Source organism: Hyla sarda, chromosome 6 (assembly GCF_029499605.1).
Source record: "Hyla sarda isolate aHylSar1 chromosome 6, aHylSar1.hap1, whole genome shotgun sequence".
In the NCBI taxonomy this organism is placed as follows: domain Eukaryota; kingdom Metazoa; phylum Chordata; class Amphibia; order Anura; family Hylidae; genus Hyla; species Hyla sarda.
This window is the reverse complement of record NC_079194.1, coordinates 209,206,465-209,230,071: the sequence shown is the minus strand read 5'-3', so window position 1 is coordinate 209,230,071 and position 23,607 is coordinate 209,206,465. Positions and strand designations below refer to the sequence as shown.

At 42.7% G+C, this 23,607-nt stretch overlaps 1 protein-coding gene across 9 annotated transcripts in view; it reads right to left on the bottom strand.

The window, feature by feature from the left end:
- The window catches only part of ADCY7 (adenylate cyclase 7), a 243,687-nt gene that overhangs the window by 80,061 nt on the left and 140,019 nt on the right, over positions 1–23,607 (bottom strand). For all 9 annotated transcript variants that reach the window (XM_056526352.1, XM_056526348.1, XM_056526347.1 and 6 more), the window contains one exon: positions 21,649–21,846. In XM_056526352.1, coding sequence (XP_056382327.1) covers positions 21,649–21,846 — 198 coding nt within the window. The remainder of the gene's footprint in view (positions 1–21,648; positions 21,847–23,607) is intronic.

Sequence of the window (23,607 nt, the reverse complement as noted above, 5' to 3'; positions counted from 1 at the left end):
AACTTTACGTTTTCATAAGGGGTAAAATTTGTTAGGCAATTTCCCCCGAGTACGGAAATACCCCATATGTGGCCCTAAACCGTTGCCTTGAATTACGAAAGGGCTCCGAAGTAAGAGAGCCATGCGCATTTGAGGCCTAAATTAGGGATTTGCATAGGGACGGAGCCGGGTGCAAGAATGACACTTGCCTCCAATACTAAAATTACTGTACGGCAGTGTTTCCCAAACAGGGTGCCTCCAGCTGTTGCAAAACTCCCAGCATGCCTGGACAGTCAATGGCTGTCCGGCAACACTGGGAGTTGTTGTTTTGCAACAGCTGGAGGCTCCGTTTTGGAAACACTGCCGTATGAGACGTTTTTCATTTTTATTTGGGGGGACTGTGTAGTGGAATATGTATATGTAGTGTTTTACTTTTTATTTTGTGTTAGTGTAGTGTAGTGTAGTGTTTTTAGGATACATTCACATGGGCTGGGGTTCACAGCAAATATTTCGCTGGGAGTTTGAGCTGCAGCGGAAAATTTACTGCATCTCAAACTTGCAGCAAGAAACTCGCTGTAAACCCCCGCCCATGTGAATGTACCCTGTAACTACAACTCCCAGCATTCCTTTTGGCTGTCCGTGTATGCTGGGAGTTGTAGTTATGCAACAGCTGGAGGCACACTGGTTACAAAACACTGAGAGTTTGTTACTTAACTCCGTGTTTTGCAACCAGTGTTCCTCCAGCTGTTGCAAAACTACAACTTCACTGCATGCTGGGAGTTGTAGTTTGCAACAGCTGGAGGCACACTTTTTACGAAACACTGAGTTAAGTAACAAACTCTGTGTTTCACAACCAGTGTGCCTTCAGCTGTTGCAAAAACTACAACTATCAGCATACAGAGGAAGAGGTTCTACGTTTGCTTTCTAAAGTGAAGACAAATAAATCACAGGGGCCTGATGGGATACACCCAAAATTATTAAAAGAGTTTAGTGGTGAGCTAGCAAAACCGTTAACAGATTTATTTAACTAATCAATGGTAACAGGAGCCATCCCGGAAGATTGGAAATTAGCAAATGTTGTGCCCATTCACAAGAAAGGTAGTAGGGAGGAATCAAGCAACTATAGGCCAGTAAGTCTGACATCAATAGTGGGGAAATTAATGGAAACCCTACTAAAGGATAAGATTGTGGAACATCTAAAATCCCATGGATTGCAAGATGAAAAACAACATGGGTTTACTTTAGGGAGATCATGTCAAACAAATCTTATTGATTTTTTTGACTGGGTGACTAAAATAATAGATGGCGGAGGGGCAGTACACATCGCATATCTAGATTTTAGTAAGGCTTTTGACACTGTCCCACATAGAAGACTTATCAATAAACTACAGTCATTGAGCTTGGACTCCCATATTGTTGAGTGGATTAGGCAGTGGCTGAGTAACAGACAACAGAGAGTTGTAGTCAATGGAGAATATTCAGAGCAAGGTCTTGTTACCAGTGGGATACCTCAGGGATCTGTACTGGGACCAATGTTGTTTAATATCTTCATTAGTGATATTACAGAAGGTCTCAATGGTAAGGTATGTCTTTTTGCTGATGACACAAAGATATGTAACAGGGTTGATGTTCCTAAAGGGATCTGCCAAATGGAAAAGGATTTGGGCAAACTAGAAGAATGGTCAGAACTGTGGCAACTGAAATTTAATGTGGATAAGTGCAAGATAATGCACCTGGGGCGTAAAAACCCTCGGGCAGAATATAGAATATTTGACACAGCCCTGACCTCAGTATCTGAGGAGAGGGATTTAGTAGTAATTATTTCAGAAGACTTAAAGGTAGGAAGACAATGTAATAGAGCAGCAGGAAATGCTAGCAGAATGCTTGGATGTATAGAGAGAGGTATAAGCAGTAGAAAGAGAGAAGTGCTCATGCCGCTGTACAGAACACTGGGGAGACCTCATTTGGAGTATTGTGCGCAGTACTGGAGGCCGTATCTCCAGAACGATATAGATACTCTAGAGAGAGTTCAAAGAAGAGCTACTAAACTAGTACATGGATTGCAGGATAAAACTTACCAGGAAAGGTTAAAGGATCTTAATATGTATAGCTTGGAAGAAAGAAGAGACAGAGGGGATATGATAGAGACTTTTAAATACATAAAGGGAATCAACACAGTAAAGGAGGAGAGCATATTTAAAAGAAGAAAAACTACCACAAGAGGACATAGTTTTAAATTAGAGGGGCAAAGGTTTAAAAGTAATATCAGGAAGTATTACTTTACTGAGAGAGTAGTGGATGCATGGAATAGCCTTCCTGCAGAAGTGGTCGCTGCAAATAAAGTGAAGGAGTTTAAACATGCATGGGATAAGCATAAGGTTATCCTTCATATAAGATAGGGCCAGGGACTATTCATAGTATTCAGATTATTGGGCAGACTAGATGGGCCAAATGGTTCTTATCTGCCGACACATTCTATGTTTCTATGCAGTGACAGATGAAGTGCATGCTGGTACTTGTAGTTATGCAACAGCTGGATGCATGCTACTACAACTTCCAGCATACCCTTTGGCTCCGTGCATGCTGAGGGTTGTAGTTTTGCAACAGCTGGAGGCACACTGGTTGCGAAACACAAAATGTGTTACCTAACTCAGTGTTTCACAACCAATGTGCCTCCAGCTGTTGCAAAAATACAACTCCCAGCATGTACGGTTTTTCAGTGCATGCTGGGAGTTGTAGTTTGCAACAACTGGAGGCACACTGGTTGCGAAACACTGAGTTAGGTAACAAATTCTGTGTTTCGCAACCAGTGTGCCTTCAGCTGTTGCAAAACTACAACTCCCTGCATGCACTTACAGCCGAAAGGCATGCTGGGACTTGTAGTTATGCCTGGAGGCACACTGCTGCAACTCCCAGCATGCCCTTTGGCTGTTAGTGCATGCTGGGGGTTGTAGTTATGCAACAGCTGGAGGCACACTTTTTCATAGAAAAAATGTGCCTTCTGCTGTTACATAACAACTCCCAGCATGCCCTTTTGTGCATGCTGGGAGTTATTGCTAGGCAACAGCAGGAGGCATGGCCTTACCTCCTGCTGCTGCTGCTCTACCGGATCCTGCCTGATGCTGCAGTCTCCTCTCCTGGGGCCCCGATCCCGCCGGCGATGCCGGGGATCGGGGGGGGCCCCAGATCCAGGTGACTACTCCCGGCACCTGCTCTCATCCTCCAGAATAGGGGCGGTACGGGTGCTGTTAGGGACACCCCCACAGCAGGAGTCCTGATACGTGCTTTAGTATCACACTCCTGCTGCTAAAGGGTGATACGTGCTGCAGGTCCTTAAGGGGTTAAGCTGTAGTAATTTTTTTGTTTGTTCTGAGTTTAACGGCTGATATTAAGCTTTCTGCTGAACTTTTATGTTCATGCTGGTTTGTTTTTAATAAACCTTTTTGTTTTTGCACCAAAATCCTGCTTCTTTGCCTACCATTTGTGCAGCTAATTCCCACATATGGTGGAGATTGAGGGCAGTTGGTTGCTAAGGGTTACAGCTGCATACATTTTAGTTTTTTTAGACTGTTTAACCTGCATATGTCCTTGGTAAAGGCTGCTACATCCTTGCCAAGCCAGTCCACTGCTATGAAGGAACTATGCAAGCACCTGGTGCAGGCCAATGCAGCCCAGCAAGAGACAACTGTTTGCTGCTGGAACAGATTGCTGCCCTCAAAGACAATGGGGGACATGTATCAAAGATTTTACCCGTTTTGTGTGTATTTGTTTTGTGCCAAATTTTGCGCAAGCCCTTTTTTTGGCCATTTTTTTGCGCACGTTTTGGTAGAGCATGTCCTCCAGATGTGGCCGAATCAGGGTACTTTGGAGTGACATCTATAGTACGCATGGATTTATTAACTGCGTACTTTTCCTTTACACCAAAAATTTTGCCGCAAGAGCTGTTTTTTTTGCGCAAATATAAGCCATCTTGGACTTAACGTAGCAAGATGCTCTAAATAATCGATTCTATTTTCCAAAGAGTGGATTTAGGAGATAACTATATTTACCCGCAATTTATGAAGCTCATTGCGCTTGATTGATAAATTTAGCGCTTCTGCGCAAAATTTAGAATTCGGGAAAAGGGTTAAACTGCTTCTACCATACACAGATAATGATACATGTCCCCCAGTCTTTCTGCTCACTGCTCAGAGGATGGAGGACTTATCAGGGGTTATAAATGTGAAAAAGGCGGTGCAAGGTGCCTTGCAAAAGAGGAGCCCGGATGATGACGTAGAGGCATGTCTTGCTGTTTTTGAGAGACTCGCTGAAAGGAAGAAACTTCCTGGAGCTCTATGGACTGAGGTTCTGGCATCTTGATTGGTGAACCACAAAAACCCTACTTTGATCTGACCGCAGAGCAAGTCAAGGGCTCTGACCTCTTAAAGGCTGAGATTATGGCCCAGCTGGGAGTCACCTTAGCGGTGCGGCTGACTGGCGTTTTGAAAAGCAGAAGCCAGCTGTTTCACCTGCTACATCTTGTGCGCAAGTGGCTACAGAGACTCTGAGTTCGTCTGCCATCGTTGACCGTATCGTCATGGACCGCTATGTGACTGGTCTTCCTCGGGATATTAAAAGCTTGGTTGCCCAGGATTACCCCAAAACGCTGGACCAGCTGGTGGCACTAGTGGAGCGGTTTATTACTACCGAGGCTTATCTGGGTCCTGGAAGCAGACCACAGCAGTTCTTGGGGCACTACAGGGATCACATCCAGCACCAAGGCCCACTCTGCAGCTGAACTGCAGAGCCGTCTCAGACCCAGTCGGGGTGATCCACCCAGAGGAGAGAGGTACTCTCATCCTATAAAGACCCATTGGGCAGCAGACCCGAGGTGCATTGCTGGAGATGTCAGAAAGGGGGACATATTGCAGCACACTGTCCTCAGCACGAGGAACCCATGGAGTGTGGGGTCACCCGACACCTCTCTATGCTTGCCCGCCCTGTCTGCAGTGCTACTTCCTTGCGGTAACAAGGCCCACAAGAGAGCCCATTCCAGGTAAATTGTGTCAGTGTAGTGGCACTGTTGGACTGCTGCCATTCCCCATGTCCTGGTTATCCCAGAAAAGCAGGTGGGGGTTGTGTGCATACATGGGGACACTAAACACTACCCACTTGCAAAAGTAAAAACTGCCTGCGGGACTCTGAATCATGAGGTGGGGTTAGTGAGAGACTTAAAGGGGTACTCTGGTAGTCATTTCTATTCTTGTTGTTTAGGTAACTCTATTTCCGTTCTTTGTTGTCTTTTTATCCCCCACTTTGTTTTCCTATATTTGCTTCTATTTCCTGTTTCTTGCTGTGCTGAAAACTACAAATCCCAGCATGCCACATGCCTTGCTGGTTTGGGGCGGCTCCTTTTTTTTTGTTTGTTCCGCCCTTTACCCACCCTACTATTTTCCCAGGTCAGCCCCCTTATACACAGCACACTAATATAATCAGCCCTGGTTGGGATACACTGGCATACACACACAAAAGGGACTACAAGTCCCAGCATGTGTCATTCAGGAGTCTTCAGTCTGTGGAATGACACCAGCATGCTGCCTCTGTAGTCTCCTGGGGGTTGTAGTTCACCACACCTTTATCGGGCATACACCAGTGTTTCCCAACAAGGGTGCCTCCAGGTGTTGCAAAACTACTACTACCAGCATGCCCGGACAGCCAAAAGCTGTGTGGGCATGCTGGGAGTTGTAATTTTGATACAGCTGAAGACACCCTGGTTGGGAAACAAAGCACTTTGTTTGTACTATATTGAATAGGCTAGGCCAGTGTTTCCCAATCAGTGTGCCTCCAGCTGTTGCAAAACTACCACTCCCAGCATGCCCAAAGGCTGTCAGGGCATGCTGGGAGTTGTAGTTTTCCAACAGCTATAGGCACACTGGTCTGTAAACACTAGCATACACACACATAACAGGGACTACAACTCCCAGCATGTGTCATTCAGGAGTCCCCCCCCCCCCCTTCACACACAGAAATCATCCCCAGTCCGAGATTTATTCCGCTGCAGTCTATACATCCCCAGCCCGTGCACTTTGTTATCCTGCCCTTCAGATAACACTCTTATCTTATCTCTGTCTTCTTTCAGTGCAGACCTGCATCCTCAGAAGTATGTCCTCTCTCTCCCCCTGCTCTGGCTTCTTTCTCTCATGCACACCTGTGTCCTCCAGGAGGCGGAGATGAGGGGGCGTGGCTTCTTTCTCATGCAATTCTGAAAGAACAGAGAAAAAAAAGCCCTGATGTGTTGTCCACAGCCTAATCCTAACATGGCCGACGTTGTGGACAACACAGAACTACAGAACTTCCTGGCCCATAAACAGGTAAGAAAAAAAGACACATGCTACACAAACATATAATACATGTCAATTGCAAAAAACATGAATATTAAAAGAAGATGCAATATAGCCAAAAACCTTAACCACCTGAGTACCCCTTTAATACATCCTTTTGTTATGGGACAAGTTTTCCGTTATTTTAGGAACTTTGGTCGCCCCTCAATATGACTCTAAGAATAACTTGTATCCCCGGTCCCTCAGCCCACTTCCCCTAGCTGAGGATGTCCAAGATGATGCAGTAGGGGTGACCACTGTTGTACCTGATAATTTTCCCCTAACAGTGTTGGCAGGAGAGGAGGATGAGCCTCCCACTCCTGAGCAAAATGTTCCTTACCTAGAGGTGTCATGGGAGGATTTGGGAAATGCTCAGTTGCGAGACATCACCCTGAAACATGCATGGGAAATTGTAACAGTGCTAAATGAGGTTCTGCAGGAGCCAGGTGCTGAGAAAAGGTATCCTCACTTTGCTGTATATAATAATTTATTGTACTGCGTTAATAAGGAGAGGGATGAAATTGTGGAACAGCTGCTGGTGCCAGTACCATATAGGAAAGTGGTGCTTGATATGGCCTACAGCTATGTGCTAGGGGGTCACTTGGGGGCAGAAAAAACCAAAGAGCGAGTCTTGCAAAGGTTTTATTGGCCAGGCAGTTATCAGGAGATCTTGAAGTTCTGTCCAACTTGTCAGTTAACCGCCCCTATGTCTAATTTTAGGAGCCCCGTAGTTTCCATACCAGTAATTGAGTTGCCATTCGAAAGGATAGCTATGGATCTGGTAGGCCCGTTGGTAAAGTCTTCCCGAGGCCATGAATATATTCTGGTAGTACTTGACTATGCCACCAGGTACCCTGAAGCTGTTCCCCTGTGTAATACCTCATCAACGGTGTATTGCCTGGGTGTTATTTCACATTTTTTTTAAAGAACAGGTCTATCAAAGGAAATACTCACTGACCAGGGTACACCTTTTATGTCCAAAGTAATGCGGGATTTGTGTAAGCTGCTGAAAATCAAACAGCTCAGAACTTTTGTGAATCATCCCCAAACAGAAGGCTTGGTGGAGAGGTTCAATAGAACCCTGAAGGAAATGTTGAAGAAGGTGGTAGAAAAGGATGTGAGGGACTGGGATTGTCTGCTGCCATAGCTCCTGTTCTCCCTCCGAGAGTTCTCTCAGTCTTCTACAGGCTTCTCCCCATTCGAGTTGTTATATGGGAGACACCCCAGGGGTTTACTGGATATCGTCAAGGAAACATGGGAGAGTGAGGCCACCCTTTACAAGAGTGTAATAGAGCATGTGGTCCAAATGCAAGATCGTATCAGTAGCATTATGCCCATTGTGAGGGAACATATGCAGAGAGCCCAAGAGTCCCAGAGTTAAGTAAACAATAGGGCGGCTAGAGTGAGGCAGTTTAACCCTGGTGACCATGTACTGGTACTTGTAACCACAGTAGTGAGTAAATTCCTGGCTAAGTGGCAAGGTCCTTATGAAGTGGTAGAGAGAGTTGGAAAGGTTAATTATAAGATCCATCAGCCTGGGAAAAGAAAACCCTTCCAACTCTACCATGTAAACTTAATTAAGCCATGGCAGGATAGGGAGTCCCTAGTAGTAACCCTGACCACCCAAATGGAAGCCCTCTCAGAAATTGAGAAGGTTACACTAGGTGACACACTGTCCAAACCCCAAAAATAGGCAACCTGGGAATTTTTAGAAAGGAATACAGATATCTTCACTGACATCCCTGGCACTACAGATGTTGTTCAACATGAGATAGTTACTGAACATGGGGTGAAAATCCATGTGGGGCCATATAGAATTCCGGAGGCTCGGAGACCGGCGGTCTCCTAGGAGGTCAGATGCATGTTAGCCCTAAGGGTTATTGAAGAATCTAAGAGCGCTTGGCCTAGCCCCATTGTATTGGTCCCTAAGCCAAATGGGTACTGGAGGTTCTGTAACGATTTCCGCCGACTGAATTAAGTGTCTAAGTGGGATTCCTACCGAATGCCCAGGGCAGATGAACTAAATGAAAGGTTAGGGCCTGCCAGGTACATTACTACCCCGGACCTTACCAAAGGTTACTGGCCTTGTCCACCCCAGATGGGCTTTTTCATTACACCAGGATGCCTTTTGGGTCATGGATATAGTTTTAAAGCCACATACCAGGTATGCAGCTGCCTAATTAGATGATATTGTGGTATTTAGTACAGACTGGGAGTCCCATCTGAGTAAGGTACAAGCGGTTCTTGATTTACTCAGGGAAGCTGGGTTTACTGCTAACCCTGAGAAATGTGCCATTGGGTTGGAGGAAGATCGAAATTTTGGTGTACATTGTGGGTAAAGGCACAATAAGACCTCAGATAAACAAAGGTGGAGAGAATTCAGAGGTTGCCACAACCACAACAAATCTTACAAAAAAGCAAGTAAGATCCTTCCTGGGAATTGTGGGCTATTACCGCAGGTTCGTGCCAAACTTTGCCTCCATAGCTGCGCAATTTACTGACCTAACAAAAGGGGGAAAAGTGGTGATGGTTTAGCGGTCCGAGGAGGCAGAAAAATCATTTCAGGCCCTAAAAAAAAGCCCTATGTAGTCAGTCAGTGTTAGTGGCGCCCGACTTTTCAATATCATTCATTGTACAGACTGATGCCTCAGAGGTTGGTTTAGGGGCAGTAATGTCACAGGAAGTGAATAGGGAAGAGCACCCCATTACATATTTAAGCAGGAAGCTCACGTCCTACAAAATGAATTATTCTATTGTAGAAAGGGAATGTCTGGCCATAAAATGGGCTCTGGAATCCTTATCACCTGGTTGGTAGAAAGTTCAGATTGGTGTCCGTCCATGCCCCCCTATAGTGGCTGTACAGGAATAAAAATAATAATGCAAGGGTGACAAGGTGGTTCCTTGCATTACAGGATTTTAAGTTTGTAGTGGAGCACAGGATGGGGAAAAATCATACGAATACAGATGCTCAGTCAAGGATCCACTGTTTAATGGGTTCAAGTGCCCAGTCCCCTTGGCTTGGGCAGAAGGGGGGTGGATATGTAGGTGGCCAGCAGGTAAAGTGGTGGAAGGTTGATACGTGCCAAATAGGTTGCTGTATCAACTAGTAAACTTCCAGTGTTGTCAAGGAGACCGATCCGGCAGTCTGTTTCGGCATTTACATGGACCTAAGTTGCAGCTAAGAAACTGCAATATATGTGCCACCGAAGTCCCGGGTTCGGTGGGGGAAAAAGAGCATTTTTAGTCAGTAACAGTAGGTTACTGACCTGCGCATAGTTAGCATAGCTGCCATACAGCTTTAATGGGATTTTTTTTCTGGAACGGCTGTTAATTAAAATTTATAAAACCTAAGTACCAAACAATAAAGTAAAAAGTAAATTAATTTTGTCCATTTAATATTCAAAATGAATTAAAGAACAATTTATAGCCCTCTGAATGCAATCAAGCAAATGGATATATATGTTGCATCACTGAAGGGTGCTTGACCCCTTTTCTTTTCTTCTTTCTTCTTTTCCATTTTCTTCATTATCCTTTCTCTTCATTCCTGTAGTCTCCAATACAGTGGTCTATCAAGTAAAAATATTAATTGGCTCTAGGTTGACCATTGTAAATTGAAAAAAATATTGTAATCTTGAGACCAGAACTCCATGGAAAACTGCTAATTGATTCTGATCCAAAAAGGTAAACTCAAAATAAGAAAAAAAAAATTAAGACTATCCTTTGGATAGGGGATAAGTTATATTTCACCTCACTGCTCCTTTAATAACAAGATTAAATGCAAAAAATATTCTGTATTCTAAAAGACTAAAATAAGCCTTATACACTCTTTAAAAGAAGCGCAGAATCATGTTGTTAAAATGTATTATAAATCCACAACATGTATAAGTGCCCTCTGATTATTTCCTGAGTTTTATTGAGTCTAGCGAACCAAGATATTTTGGCAACCGATACAGTCCAGTGTGCAGTCTGTCTGAAGTTAAACAATGGCCTGAGCCGGACAGCTAAAAATGTATTTAGAAAGAAACTTTCTAGTCAAAAACCTCTAGTAAAAAAAACGCACCTTATTTTTTTCCCCCAAGAGAAGCAATTACACTATGCATTAGTCACTAGAGAAACATCCATACAAACATGAGATCAATAGAAAATATAGTTTAGTGGTTTTTCTAGACTGACTACTGGAATTTGTCCAGCACTGATAAGTTTAGTCACATGTGCAGGCAGAAGTTTGAGCATTTTTATGCTTGTTCCCTATTTTGCAAAAAGATTTGAGAACAGACAATCAACTTTCTATTGTTGGACTAAAAATAAATAATAAATAAACAAAGTTAAAACAAAATTAAAGACAACCTGCTGAGCACTGGCGTTATCCATAGTATGACTGATCTCAGACTAGTTTATGGTTCTTGTAATAAATGAAAAGCACATGTGAACAGAGCCTTAGTGATTTAATTTTCAAAAAAATGAATTCAGATGTATCCCATCCTAGGTAGCCAAAAGGCTGTTCTACAGTACATCTGCCTCAGTGGAATTCAGTATCAACCTTAGGGTATGTTCACAAGGCAGATTTTGTCTGAAAAGCCACAACGCTATACTTGGGGGAAATCCAAGGCATACTCTGGGATTTTTGCAACTATATTCCTCTATATTGCCACAGATTTTGCAGAAGTTCTAAACGTGGATAAATCCCAGTCAATGTACCAAAAACTTGCATATACATTGCATTCAACAGTACCTACTGAATACAAAAAAAACAGTGTTTATGCGTATTCTAATGCAACATGCATGAAAAGTACATTATGTGAACATGTCCTGTTGGGAGACAGTAAAGGGTCTATACCAGGGCTCAAGTCCTGCAGGAACTCATGGGAACGGAGTTCCTGCACTTTTTCCCCATGAGTCCTGCAGGACTAGCCCTTAAAGGGTTACTCCACCCCTCGACATATTATCCCCTATCCATAGTATAGGGGATAAGATGCCTGATCGCGGGGGTCTCGGCTGCGGTACCCCAGACATCCGGTACACAGAGCGAACTTCGCTCCGTGCCGGATGACTGGTGATGCAGGGCAGAGGCTCGTGACATCACAGTAATGCCCCCTCAATGCAAGTCTATGGGAGGGGGTATAAGATGTCTGGAAATCTAGCGTGAGTTCCCACACTTTTTTTTTTCCCAGGACTTGACCCCTCGTCAGGCAAAACATAGAACAGCCATGTTACTTTTAAACATGTCCAATCCTTTGTTCTGAGGTGATATGGTGCTGATCAGAGCATATAGCTCTACGGGAAAGTCAGAAGAAATCAATAGTGGACGAATAAGCATTCAGCTAATCTAAGTCCTCGTTCCCACAGCGCTCTTTGGAGCACATTTTGCTATGTAATGCCCAAAAAGCATTCAATGCATGTCCTATTGTTTTCAATGGAAATGTACACTTTATCAATTTCAATTACACAGAAATAAGTGACATGGAAAATTTGCTGGAAATTCAGTACTTGGATTAGCTTCATTGTAAAACCATGACAAAGATTGTGGTCAAAAAGAGTGAAAATATGCAGAAGAAATCTGAGGCTAAAATAAGAATTTCTGCCACATATTTTGCAGTGTATTTTTCTATGGAAAAATACACTGTGTCAACCCAATCTAATGTGTATGTACAACTTTAGTGAGCCTAAGGTTAGACACAAAGGGGGAGATTTATCAAAACGTGTGCAAAGGAAAAGTTGCCCAGTTGCCCATAGCAACCAATCAGATTGCTTCTTTCATTTTGCAGAGGCCTTGTTTAAAATGAAAGAAGCGAGCTGATTGGTTGCTATGGGCAACTGGTCAACTTTCCCTCTGCACAGGTTTTGATAAATCTCCCCCAAATTTGGGAGATACATAGCAAGATTTTCCCATTAGGTGATAGTTGCAGTCCATAGCTGACCAACATTTACTGCTGTGCCAGAACTTTGGCACCAGAATAGTGGCACATGGCAATTGGGACACATTCATTATACAAAGTGCTCCAAAAGGAATAGAAAAATGCACCTCATTTTACAAAATGTGTGACTTATCAGGTAATATATTTGCTAGAAAAGGTATGGCTTAAAATTTACCAAATGTGAACCAAAACATTGGTGCACATTTTTGACATAAAGTAAGTCAACAAATAGTTGGTCTAAACTAGGGCTGCACGATATGGGGAAAATGTGTGATTGCGATTACGGGCCTAGATATTGCGATTTCGATATGCAATGTGATATAATAAATAAATGGTGAAATCCCGCCATTTCATATCTCCCCCTGTCACATTCTCCCCTCATGGTCACATCTTCTGCCATCACATTTCCCCCCTATGCCACATTCCCTCCCCCCCTTCCGTCACATTCTCCCCGCCCCTTCCACATTTTCCCCCTATGCCACATCCCCCCCCTGCCACCCCCCCCCCTTCCGTCACATTCTCCCTGCCCCCTGCCACATTCTCCCCATGTCACATTCCCCCTCCCCAGCCACATTCTCCCCCATATCAAATTCGTCTTCCCCCTGCCACATTCTCCCCCCATATCACATTCACCCTCCCCCTGCCACATTCTCCCCCCCATATCACATTCCCTCCATCACATCCCCCCCTTGTCACATTCCCAACTCCCCCTGCCACGTTACGCCTTCCCCCTACCACATTCTCCCCCAATATCACATTCCCCCCCCCCCCCGGTCACATTCTCCCCCCTTGTCACATTCCCCCTCCATACCACATCTCACCCCCCATGTCACATTCCCCAGTCACATTCTCCCCCCTCCCCCCGGTTCAAATTCTACCCCCTGTCACAATCTTCCCCCCCCCCTTGTCACATTTCCCCCCCCCGTCACATTTTGTACTGCAGCATTACACTGGGTTTCCCGGACTGTTTTCAAATCTTCCACCGGATCTGGGAAACTTAGTGTGTTTGGCTGATGGGGAGAGGTCTTTTTTGGCAGCAATCACTGGCTTGACACGTAACACCGCTGCGGCGACTCCTCTCTTCGCTACTAGTTGAATGGTGAAGAGAGGAGACACCGGACCACACGGAGGGGAACGACATCTGGGCATCTGCAGGGACAGGGATGCCTAAACTAAGGCTGGGTTCACACTACGTTTTCTCCCATACGGGAGCGCATACGGCAGGGGGGAGCTAAAACCTCACGCTCCCGTATGCCTTCGTATGCGCTCCCGTATGTAATTCATTTCAATGAGCCGGCCGGAGTGAAACGTTCGGTCCGGTCGGCTCATATTTGCACCGTATGCGCTTTTACAACCGGACCTAAAACTGTGGTCAACCACGGTTTGAGGTCCGGTCATAAAAGCGCATACGGCGCAAAAATGAGCCGACCGGACCGAACGTTTCACTCCGGCCGGCTCATTGAAATGAATTACATACGGGAGCGCATACGAAGGCATACGGGAGCGCAAGGTTTTAGCTCCCCCCTGCCGTATGCGCTCCCGTATGGGAGAAAACGTAGTGTGAACCCACCCTTAGTTTAGTATTTAAATTTGTTTTTACCTGCTCTTGCCGGCCCCCACCTTCAGCTGCACACGGGAGCCGGCCCAAGCAGATAATCGCATGTTTTCCCGCGGGGCTGTATCGCTATATCGCAAAAAGCAAAAATTGCCATTCGATTGCTTTTGAGATATCTTGCAGCCCTAGCCTAAACTAGACAGTCTAAAACAAGCTAAGTTTGAGTAAAATGTATCAAACAGCCTGGGCCACTGTGATAAACCTGGCACATTCTAGTGTCTTAGGCTGATTTCACATGAGTGTATTTTAAGTCTGTATTATGCCTGTTTTGTTGTGGTCCGTAATATATGGCAGTATACAATTGGCACATATTTAAAAAATGCAGCATGTACTACTTTGATTTTACGGATAAAAAACAGAAGTCTATGTATTTTATTAATATTTTCATTTAGACATCCCATCAGTATTTGCTGTACAAAATACAGACTGAATACTGATGAAATACTAATAGTATTTTGTCTGAATTACATCCATATTACGGACGTAATTCCATACGATTGTGTGAAACCACCCTTGAAACTCTGTGTTCCTTTGGACAGCAGCTCTCAAGTGTTCACACAAGTGTATATCCATAATACTGATCTAAAATACAGACAGACCAAATTGCATTAGTATTTCATCAGTATTGAATCCGCATTTCTGTACAGTAAATACTCATAGGTGGTCTTTTAGGCAGGAAATTGATTGGCAGTAAGTGAGATGAATGACTGATAAAATATGGACCAAATATGAAACCCATACAAATGCATCCTTACTTTAATCCCTCTATAGGCTGCAAATACGTTTTCTAGTTGCAAAATGGATAAAAGTAGTACATGCTGAATTTTTGTGCATATTTTAATAACTGAGATGCCTTTACTTATTATGATATAGTTTTTCTGTGACATATTCTTCTTTAACATAGCGGTACATTTTCGTTGATACTTGCATCGTTTCTTTGTAAAAAAATAAAAAATTTCATGAAAAAAAAATGGAAACATTTCATTTTTCTGTATTTAACCCCTTAAGGACCGGGGGGTTTTCCGTTTTTGCATTTTCGTTTTTTGCTCCTTGCCTTTAAAAAATCATAACTCTTTCAAATTTACACCTAAAAATCCATATGATGGCTTATTTTTTGCGCCACCAATTCTACTTTGTAATGACGTCATTCATTTTGCCCAAAAATCTATGGTGAAGCGGGAAAAAAAATCATTGTGCGACAAAATTGAAAAAAAAAACGCTGTTTTGTAACTTTTGGGGGCTTCCGTTTCTACGTAGTACATTTTTCGGTAAAAATGACACCTGATATGTATTCTGTAGGTCCATACGATTAAAATGATACCCTACTTATATAGGTTTGATTTTGTCGGACTTCTGGAAAAAATCATAACTACATGCAGGAAAATTAATACGTTTAAAATTGTCATCTTCTGACCCCTATAACTTTTTTATTTTTCCGTGTATGGGGCGGTATGAGGGCTAATTTTTTGCGCCGTAATCTGAAGTTTTTAACGGTACCATTTTTGCATTGATAGGACTTATTGATCACTTTTTATTCATTTTTAAATGATATAAAAAGTGACCAAAAATGCACTATTTTGGACTTTGGAATTTTTTTGTGCGCACGCCATTGACCGAGCGGTTTAATTAATGATATATTTTTATAATTCGGACATTTCCGCACGCGGTGATACCACATATGTTTATTTTTATTTTTATTTACACTGTGTTTTTTTTTTTATTGGAAAAGGGGGGTGATTCAAACTTTTAATAGGGGAGGAGTTAAATGATCTTTATTCACTTTTTTTTTCAACTTTTTTTTTGCAGTGCACACACTGATCTTCTATGTTGATCACTGGTTTCTCATAAGAAACCAGTGATCAACGATTCTGCCGCATGACTGCTCAGGCCTGGATCTCAGGCACTGAGCAGTCATTCGGCGATCGGACAGCGAGGAGGCAGGAAGGGGCCCTCCCGCTGTCCTGTCAGCTGTTCGGGATGCCGCGATTAGCCGCGGCTATCCCGAACAGCTCGACTGAGCTAGTCGGGAACTTTCACTTTCACTTTTAGCCGCGATCGGCGCTGCGCGCTATTAGAGGCGGGTCCCGGCTTCACTATGACGCCGGGCCCGCCGTGATATGACGCGGGGTTACTGTGTAACCCCGCGTTATATTAGGAGAGCAGGACCAAGGGCGTACCTGTACGCCCTTGGTCCTTAAGGGGTTAAAAGTCTCTGCTTGTAATGAAAATGGTCATACCAAATAAATTGAATATGGATTTACATCCATAATGGCCCAGATTTATCAAACTTTTTGAGATAAAAAGTGGAGAGATTTTCCAATTCGTACCCTACTTCTCCCGAATACTGAAATTCCCCATATGTGGACATAAAGGGGGAGATTTATCAAAACCTGTGCAAAGGAAAAGTTGCCCAGTTGCCCATAGCAACCAATCAGATTGCTTCTTTCATTTTGCAGAGGCCTTGTTAAAAATGAAAGAAGTGAGCTGATTGGTTTCTATGGGCAACTGGGCAACTTTACCTCTGCACAGGTTTTGATAAATCTCCCCCCAAGTGCTGTGCACAGAGCACAACAGGGCTCAGAAGAGCAGGAGCAATATTTGGCTTTTGGAGAGAGAATTTGGCTTAGTTTTTGGGGGCCATGTCACAATTATAAAGCCCCCAATGGTGCCCAGACAGTGGAAACCACCTACATGTGACACCATTTTGGAAACTAGATCCCTCAAGGAATTTAATAAGGGGTGAAGTTAGCATTTGGACACCACAGGTGTCCAACTAATTTTTTAAACAGTGGGCCGTAAAAATGAAAAATTTCATTTTTTACACTAACATGCTGGTGTTGCCCAAAACACGGAACAGAGCACAGAAATACCCCATAAGTGGACATAAAGTGCTATGTGGGCATACGGCAGGACTCAGAAGTGAAGCCTTTGGCTGTAATGGATGTTGGGGGCCATGTTGCGTTTTTGGAACAGTGGGCTGTGCATATGAAAAATAAAAATTTCCATTTTCACAGACCACTGTTCCAAAAACCTTTCAGACACCTGTGAAGTCTAAATGCTCACTATACCCCTTATTACATTCCTTGAGGGGTGTAGATTCCAAAATGGTGTCACATGTGGTGTCTTTTTAGATTTTTTTTTTTAACGTTTATGTCAGAACCGCTGCAACTATCAGCCACCCCTGTGCAAATCACCAATTTAGGCCTCAAATATACATGGTGATCTCTCATTTCTGTACACCCGCAGATCACTTTGCGTCCACATATGAGGTATTTCCGTACTCTGGATAAATTGCCTTACAAGTTTTGGGGGTCTTTTTCTCTTTTTACCCCCTGTAAAAATTAAACGTATGGGGCAACACCTGCATTTTAGTGTAAAAAATGTATTACTTTTTATTTTTATTTTTTACTATTTTTATTGTAAAATGAACAAATAAAAAAAAAGTTCAAAGCAGTGCACATCATTCAGGTATAAGAACAGTACCGCTGAAAGACACGTTGGTCAGAAGCATATCCTCATACACCAATTTACAGCAATACTCGGAGTGGAAAACTTACTGTAAAGCCGCCTGTATGCTCTATGTGTTGCATAACTACAACTCCCAGCATGCACAGCCAAAGATCATGCTCTGACAGCTGAAGGGCATGCTGGGAGTTGTAGTTATGCAACAGCTGGAAGTACATAAGTTGGAGTTGGAGGTATTTTTTTTTTTTTAAACTGTGCCTCTAGCTATTGCATAACTACAATTCCCAGTATGCACAGAAAGCCAAAGGGCATGCTGGGAGTTGTCCCAGTATGCCCTTTGACTTTCTGTGCATGCTGGGAATTGTAGTAATGCAATAGCTAGAGGCACAGTTTTTGAAAAAAAAAAGTGCCACTAGCTGTTGCATAACTACAACTCCCAGCAAGAACGAACAGCCAAAGCGCATGCAGGGAGTTGTAGCTCTGTGCCTTCAGCTGTTGCATAACTACAACTCCCAGCATGCACGGAAAGCCAATGGGCATGCTGGGAGTTGTAGTTATGCACCTCCAGCTGTTGCATAACTACAACTCCCAGCAAGCCCTTCGGCTGTCAGGGCATGCTCTTTGGCTGTGCATGCTGGGAGTTGTCCCCTCTCTCTCCCTCCGGACTAGGGACAGTGTGGGTGCAGTCAGTGTCATTGCCCAGCAGGAGCCCTGATTGGTCAGCGGCTCCCGGCCGACCAATCAGGGCGATCGTGAGGTGGCACCAGTGTCACCTCACTCTGGCTGGTAAAGGATGACAGCCCCAATCACCCTTACTTTTTGGGTCACCAAAGACCCAATTGGCCCTGAAAAGCTGTGATTCACTGGTTGAATTGACTGGCCAATCATGGTGATCAGTGGCAAGGGGAGGATCTCGGGACCAACCTGGGCAATGTGCCGGGATGCCGCCCAGAGCGCGGTGGTGACCGGAAAACCGGAGAGCATACAGGTACACCCTTCGTTTTTAAGTACCAGGATGCAAAGGCGTACCTGTATGCCCTTTCTCCTGAACAGATTACTCTCACACAGCTTGATCAGAATGTGTACTGTGGGACATTATAGTAAACAGATTAAACTCACTGTTGGACCAAGACCTAAAAAACAGGTAGATGTGAGTTCAGCAAAAAAAATTCTGTGCATTTTTCTAGATCTGTGCCTCCTCACAATCCTGTCTCTGAGCTCTACAGGAAGTTCTTTCCACCTCAATGTTTGTTTTTGTCAGCTGTGAGACCTTATATAGATGGGGGGGGGGGGGGGGTTCCAAATAATGAGCAATGCACTGAATTTACCCCAGGTGACTCCAATCAAGGTGTAGAAACATCTCAGAGATGATCGAAAGAACCTAGAGGACAATTTCAATTGCCATAGCAAAGGCTCTGAACACTATTGTCCATGCAAAATATTAATATTTCCTTAGCCAAAAATTCTAAAATAATTTTTTCACATTCTCCTTATGGGGTTTTACGTTAAGAGTGATGGATTAAAAAATTATTTTTATTTTATTTTAGCACAGAGCCTCAACATAAATTATGTTGAAAGGGACTGAGAACTTTGTGGCTAATTAGCACTACCACAACTAATTACTACATGCCTTTATGCAGATTTTTATCACACATGACTGAAATTGCGGTAAAAATTACACTTTTTACTGCAATTTGCATAATAGGAGTAAAACGCATACGTTTTATGGTGATTATGGTCATTTTTGTTTAAGATGCACTGCAGCAACATAAAGTATTTCATTAATATATAAACTTTTACAGTTCTCTTTTTAATACTTGGTAGAAAATCTTCAGTGCAGAAATTTCTGTAAAGTTGCTTCGCACACACTAGGTCCTTGTATATGTAGATGCAGCTGCACCATCCTTGTGCTCAGACAGGACACCTGAGCTATTCATCTCCCTCCTTGCTGACAACACCTCTTTGTTTTTACGCAGAGCGTTACAGTACACCGGATACAGTACATTGGATTCCTGATTTTCCTCACACAATTCTAAAATTTCCAATAAACTACATCATAATTACATCATATAGGCATGTTATTTTGATGAAATTCTATTTAATGGTTTAAAAAACACATTCAAAAAGGATGCATCATATGCATACAGGATTTTCTATTATCATTATATTATTTCTTCTTACTATCCACTTATCATAATATAATAATAATATAATAATATCAGCATACTCTTATGTATCATATCATCTCCTTGGTAGTTGGTTTTTCTTGTGCACAGTGGGTAAGAATAGCTGCACAGGTCCTTAATAAAAATAGCCTTGTACAACTGTTCCTTAAAGCAGATATAAATGCTAACAACGCTCAGGAACATATTGGCATTGAAAGAAAACTATCACACGTTTTCTCCCGCACTATCCACAGCTACTGATGGATAGTGCGGGAGATGCTGATTCCTACAATCCACCTTGGCCGGATCCGCCCGTCCGTTCGTAATCTTAGTTTTATTATACCTGAAAATCTTACTGTAACTGGCACGGGCGGGGTTTCTGTAGCTTAACTTGCACTGACATCAGCGCTGCCCGTCCGCAGCGCAGCCCGCTTTAGAAGAGAGGGAGAGCTGGAGGGAGGGGGGGATGAATATTCATAAGCAGGCGGTGCTGTGGACGGGCAGCGCTGACGTCAGTGCAAGATAAGCTACAGAAGCCCCGCCCGTGCGAGTTACAGCCAGATTTCCACATATAATAAAACTAAGATTACGGGCGAACGGCTGGGCGGATCCGGCCAAGGTAGGGATCATAGGAATCAGCGTCTCCCGCACTATCCATCAGTACATGTGGTTAGTGCAGGAGCAAACATGTGACAGTTTTCCTTTAAGTTACAAAATATTTACTAAAAATTTTAAATGCAAGTATCAACGGGTTTAGTCAGGTTTTCTTTACTATAATTGTCGCATAATTGTCGCAACTGTGACTACGTGTGTTTTCGTGCGACAATTTGCATGAAGAGCAAGAAAAGCAAGAAAATTCTAACTTGCTTACGTGGTAAATTTTTAAAAATGGATTTGCTTTAGTCGGGTATTTATCAACTGCGACAGTTGCAACTGCGCAAAAAAAAGTCACAACAAGGTTAAAAAGTTACTAAATTTACTCCAGCTCAAACATGAAGCAGAAAAAGCTACTACCAAAGTAAAAAAGGAAAAATTGCTTACATAAAAGAAAATTATCAACAGGCTGAAACCAGTTGATAAATAAGTCACACATAAGCAAAAAAAAGTAAGGAAAAAATTACTTAAAAAAAAGAATACATAAGCAAACATTGATAAATGTCCCTCATAATGAAGACAAATGGGTTGCCTGGTTTAGAAAACATTTCAAATCTTTTATTAGGGCATTCTAAAAGAGGCAATAGAAGGTTGATGCTCATTTGGGACACGTGAGCAATTAAAAGCTATAAAGACACCTCTGGAGTAATAGGTATGTCTGTGTATTATGCTGCCCGTTAATTTCAATGGGCAGCACACAATACCTAAAGTGTACCTGTACATGTCAAAAGTTTTGATTGGTCGGAGTCTTTTTTCTGAGACTCCCACAAATCAGCAAAACAACCAAGGAGTGGTAGCATGCTTTACTCCTTGGCTCCCAGCACTCTGTATCCAGCTTCTCTGGATGGCCCCATAGACTTATAATATGGCTGCAGGTAGGAAATTGCGTTTCTTCCCCGCTCAAAAAAAAAGTTTTACATTTTTTTTTAAATGACAGGTGCACTTTAAAGTGTACCCGTCAGATCAAACAAAATTTTGAGTCATGCACACATAGACTCAAAAGGGGGCTTGATCCCCTGCCCTTTCAATGCACCTGCCCTATAATGCCCTTACTGATTGGGACCTCCATGGGGTTATGAGAGTCCCATTGAGCTGATCTGACTGCCGGAGGTCCCTTACCTCAGGAACCGTGTTAACATATGTAAGGTTTTTAAAAACCTTTTTTAATTAGAAGTGCCCTTTTATCTACTTGAGCCCCTGCCCCCCAAAATGTCTGTGCATGTCCCTGCACCCAGCCCTATACATCACTCATACATGGTAGGTAGGGGTGTGGGAGGGAGAAGGCATGCATGCTGTGGCTTGGGAATGCACCCTTGACACATGAGGTCTGAGCTCGACACAAGTTTGTTTTAAAGCAAGAGAAAGAAAAAAAAAAAGCAAGAGAAAGTGCAACACAATACATTGAGAACACAGTCATTAGCTCCTATATCTTAGGAAATCTAACTTCTATTTTCATATCATGTACAACGACTCCAAAGTATATAGATTTGCATTACCTGGTCCCATGTTCTGACATTGCTTGGATCATAAATTAATACATATCCGATAGTTAGAAGGCAAGTGTAGATCACCAAGGAGAAGACTTGCAGCCACTTTCTCACAAATGATTCTGTGTATACCAGAATGTAGAGAGTGCAGAATGTAACCAGGGCCACAAATACTGCAATTATGAAGGCAAGATGCCTAGAGGGATCCTGTGAAAGAATAATAAAAGAGGACAGTGTCAGCATGAAGCTATGAAGTGTCAGCTTTGGCAAGGGTAGATATTAGATATAAATACATTAGGCCCTCTGAAAGCAGGCATATTATTATAATAAAATTGAAAACTGCTTTGAATTCACACATCTTCTCACAATATTGCAAGAAATGTAATGGCCCCAAAAAAAAAAAAAAACTATAACCAAATAGTAGATTCACAAAATAATAACATGGAAGTTCATCTCTGTACAGCCCTGCAAGCTTATTATAACATTAGCATATTAGCACATTAGCAGAGAGGGAAAAGGGCCCTACACTAATGATGAAAATTTGACCCCTATCATAATGGCATTTCCCACCAATCTGCTTGCAGACAATGCATTTTCTCTGGAGATTGGAGATCTTCAAAGGTCCTGCAAAGGGGCACAGGACCAGCCAGTGCTAGGTGCTCAATCAAGGGGGGCTCAGCAACTTGGATTCCCTACAATCAGCTAAACGGGACCCGACTCTCATAGCTATATTCAAGAGCCCGCTGTTTCTCCCCTGAGCGCTTCGGCCTTCCCTTTCCAAAAATTACTCCTGCTGAACAGCAGTGACGGCCCGCTCAGCCAATCACTGTGAGAGAATCTCGAAAAGTAGGAGGGCTGCAGCTCTGAGGAGTTGGACCACCTGTGATCAGACACTTATCCCCGAAGTTTTACATAGCCGGAGTACCTGTTTAAGGTGGGTTTTTTCCCTTGTTATTTTACCACAACTTTTTTTGTTTCCTTTTTGTGGGACATTTTAGGCTTTCTAATTATTTAAAATTGGAGCAGATATCAATTTATTTATTTATTTATTTCTTTTTTGGGGGGGCGTTGTCAGATATTTTTTATGCTGTGTTTTAAGACTTTATTTTTACATACATTGTAAAATGTATGACTTCACTATAGTGCCATTCACAAGGGCTCTATTTTAGCTTTAAATGTATTGCCTTTCCAGGACACAGTGTGGATAACCATCCAGGCACAATTTATTTATTTATTTTAAGCAAAAGCAGATAGTGCCAGGGAAGTTTAAACTAACATCAGTGGCTGGAAGGTAATTACATGTGGCGTAATGTGCATTCTGCACAACAGAAACTTATTATTGCACGTGCACCTTACACCATTCAAAAGTGCATTTGTGTCATGCAGAACATCTGAAATTAGTGCATGTTTTTTTTTTCCTTTACCATGGGGTATAACCAAAGTAACACATGTAAAGCATGGGAAAAATATATATCTTCCAAAATGTAGTTACAATCCTGTCAATTTAGGATAAAAGGAACCAAAAACAACACTGATGTTTGGGTATAAAAATATATATGTTCAATCTGTAAATAGAAAAATTCATACAATAATAATAAAAAAAAACATTAAAAAGGAGAAATCAGCATAGGTGACAAAATCAGAACCCACACACCAGTGCACAGTGCATGAATAGATAGCAAATAGAGGCAATAGTTTGGTAGCAGTAAAAACAAAAGACTTACTGATAACTTAATTGCAATTAATGCGATACATCAAACCGCAAATTTAACCCCTTAAGAACCAGGCCCCTTTTGGCCTTAACCCCTTAAGGACTCAGCCCATTTTGGCCTTAAGGACTCAGACAATTAAATTTTTACGTTTTCATTTTTTCCTCCTCGCCTTCTAAAAATCATAACTCTTTTATATTTTCATCCACAGACTAGTATGAGGGCTTGTTTTTTGCGCGACCAGTTGTCCTTTGTAATG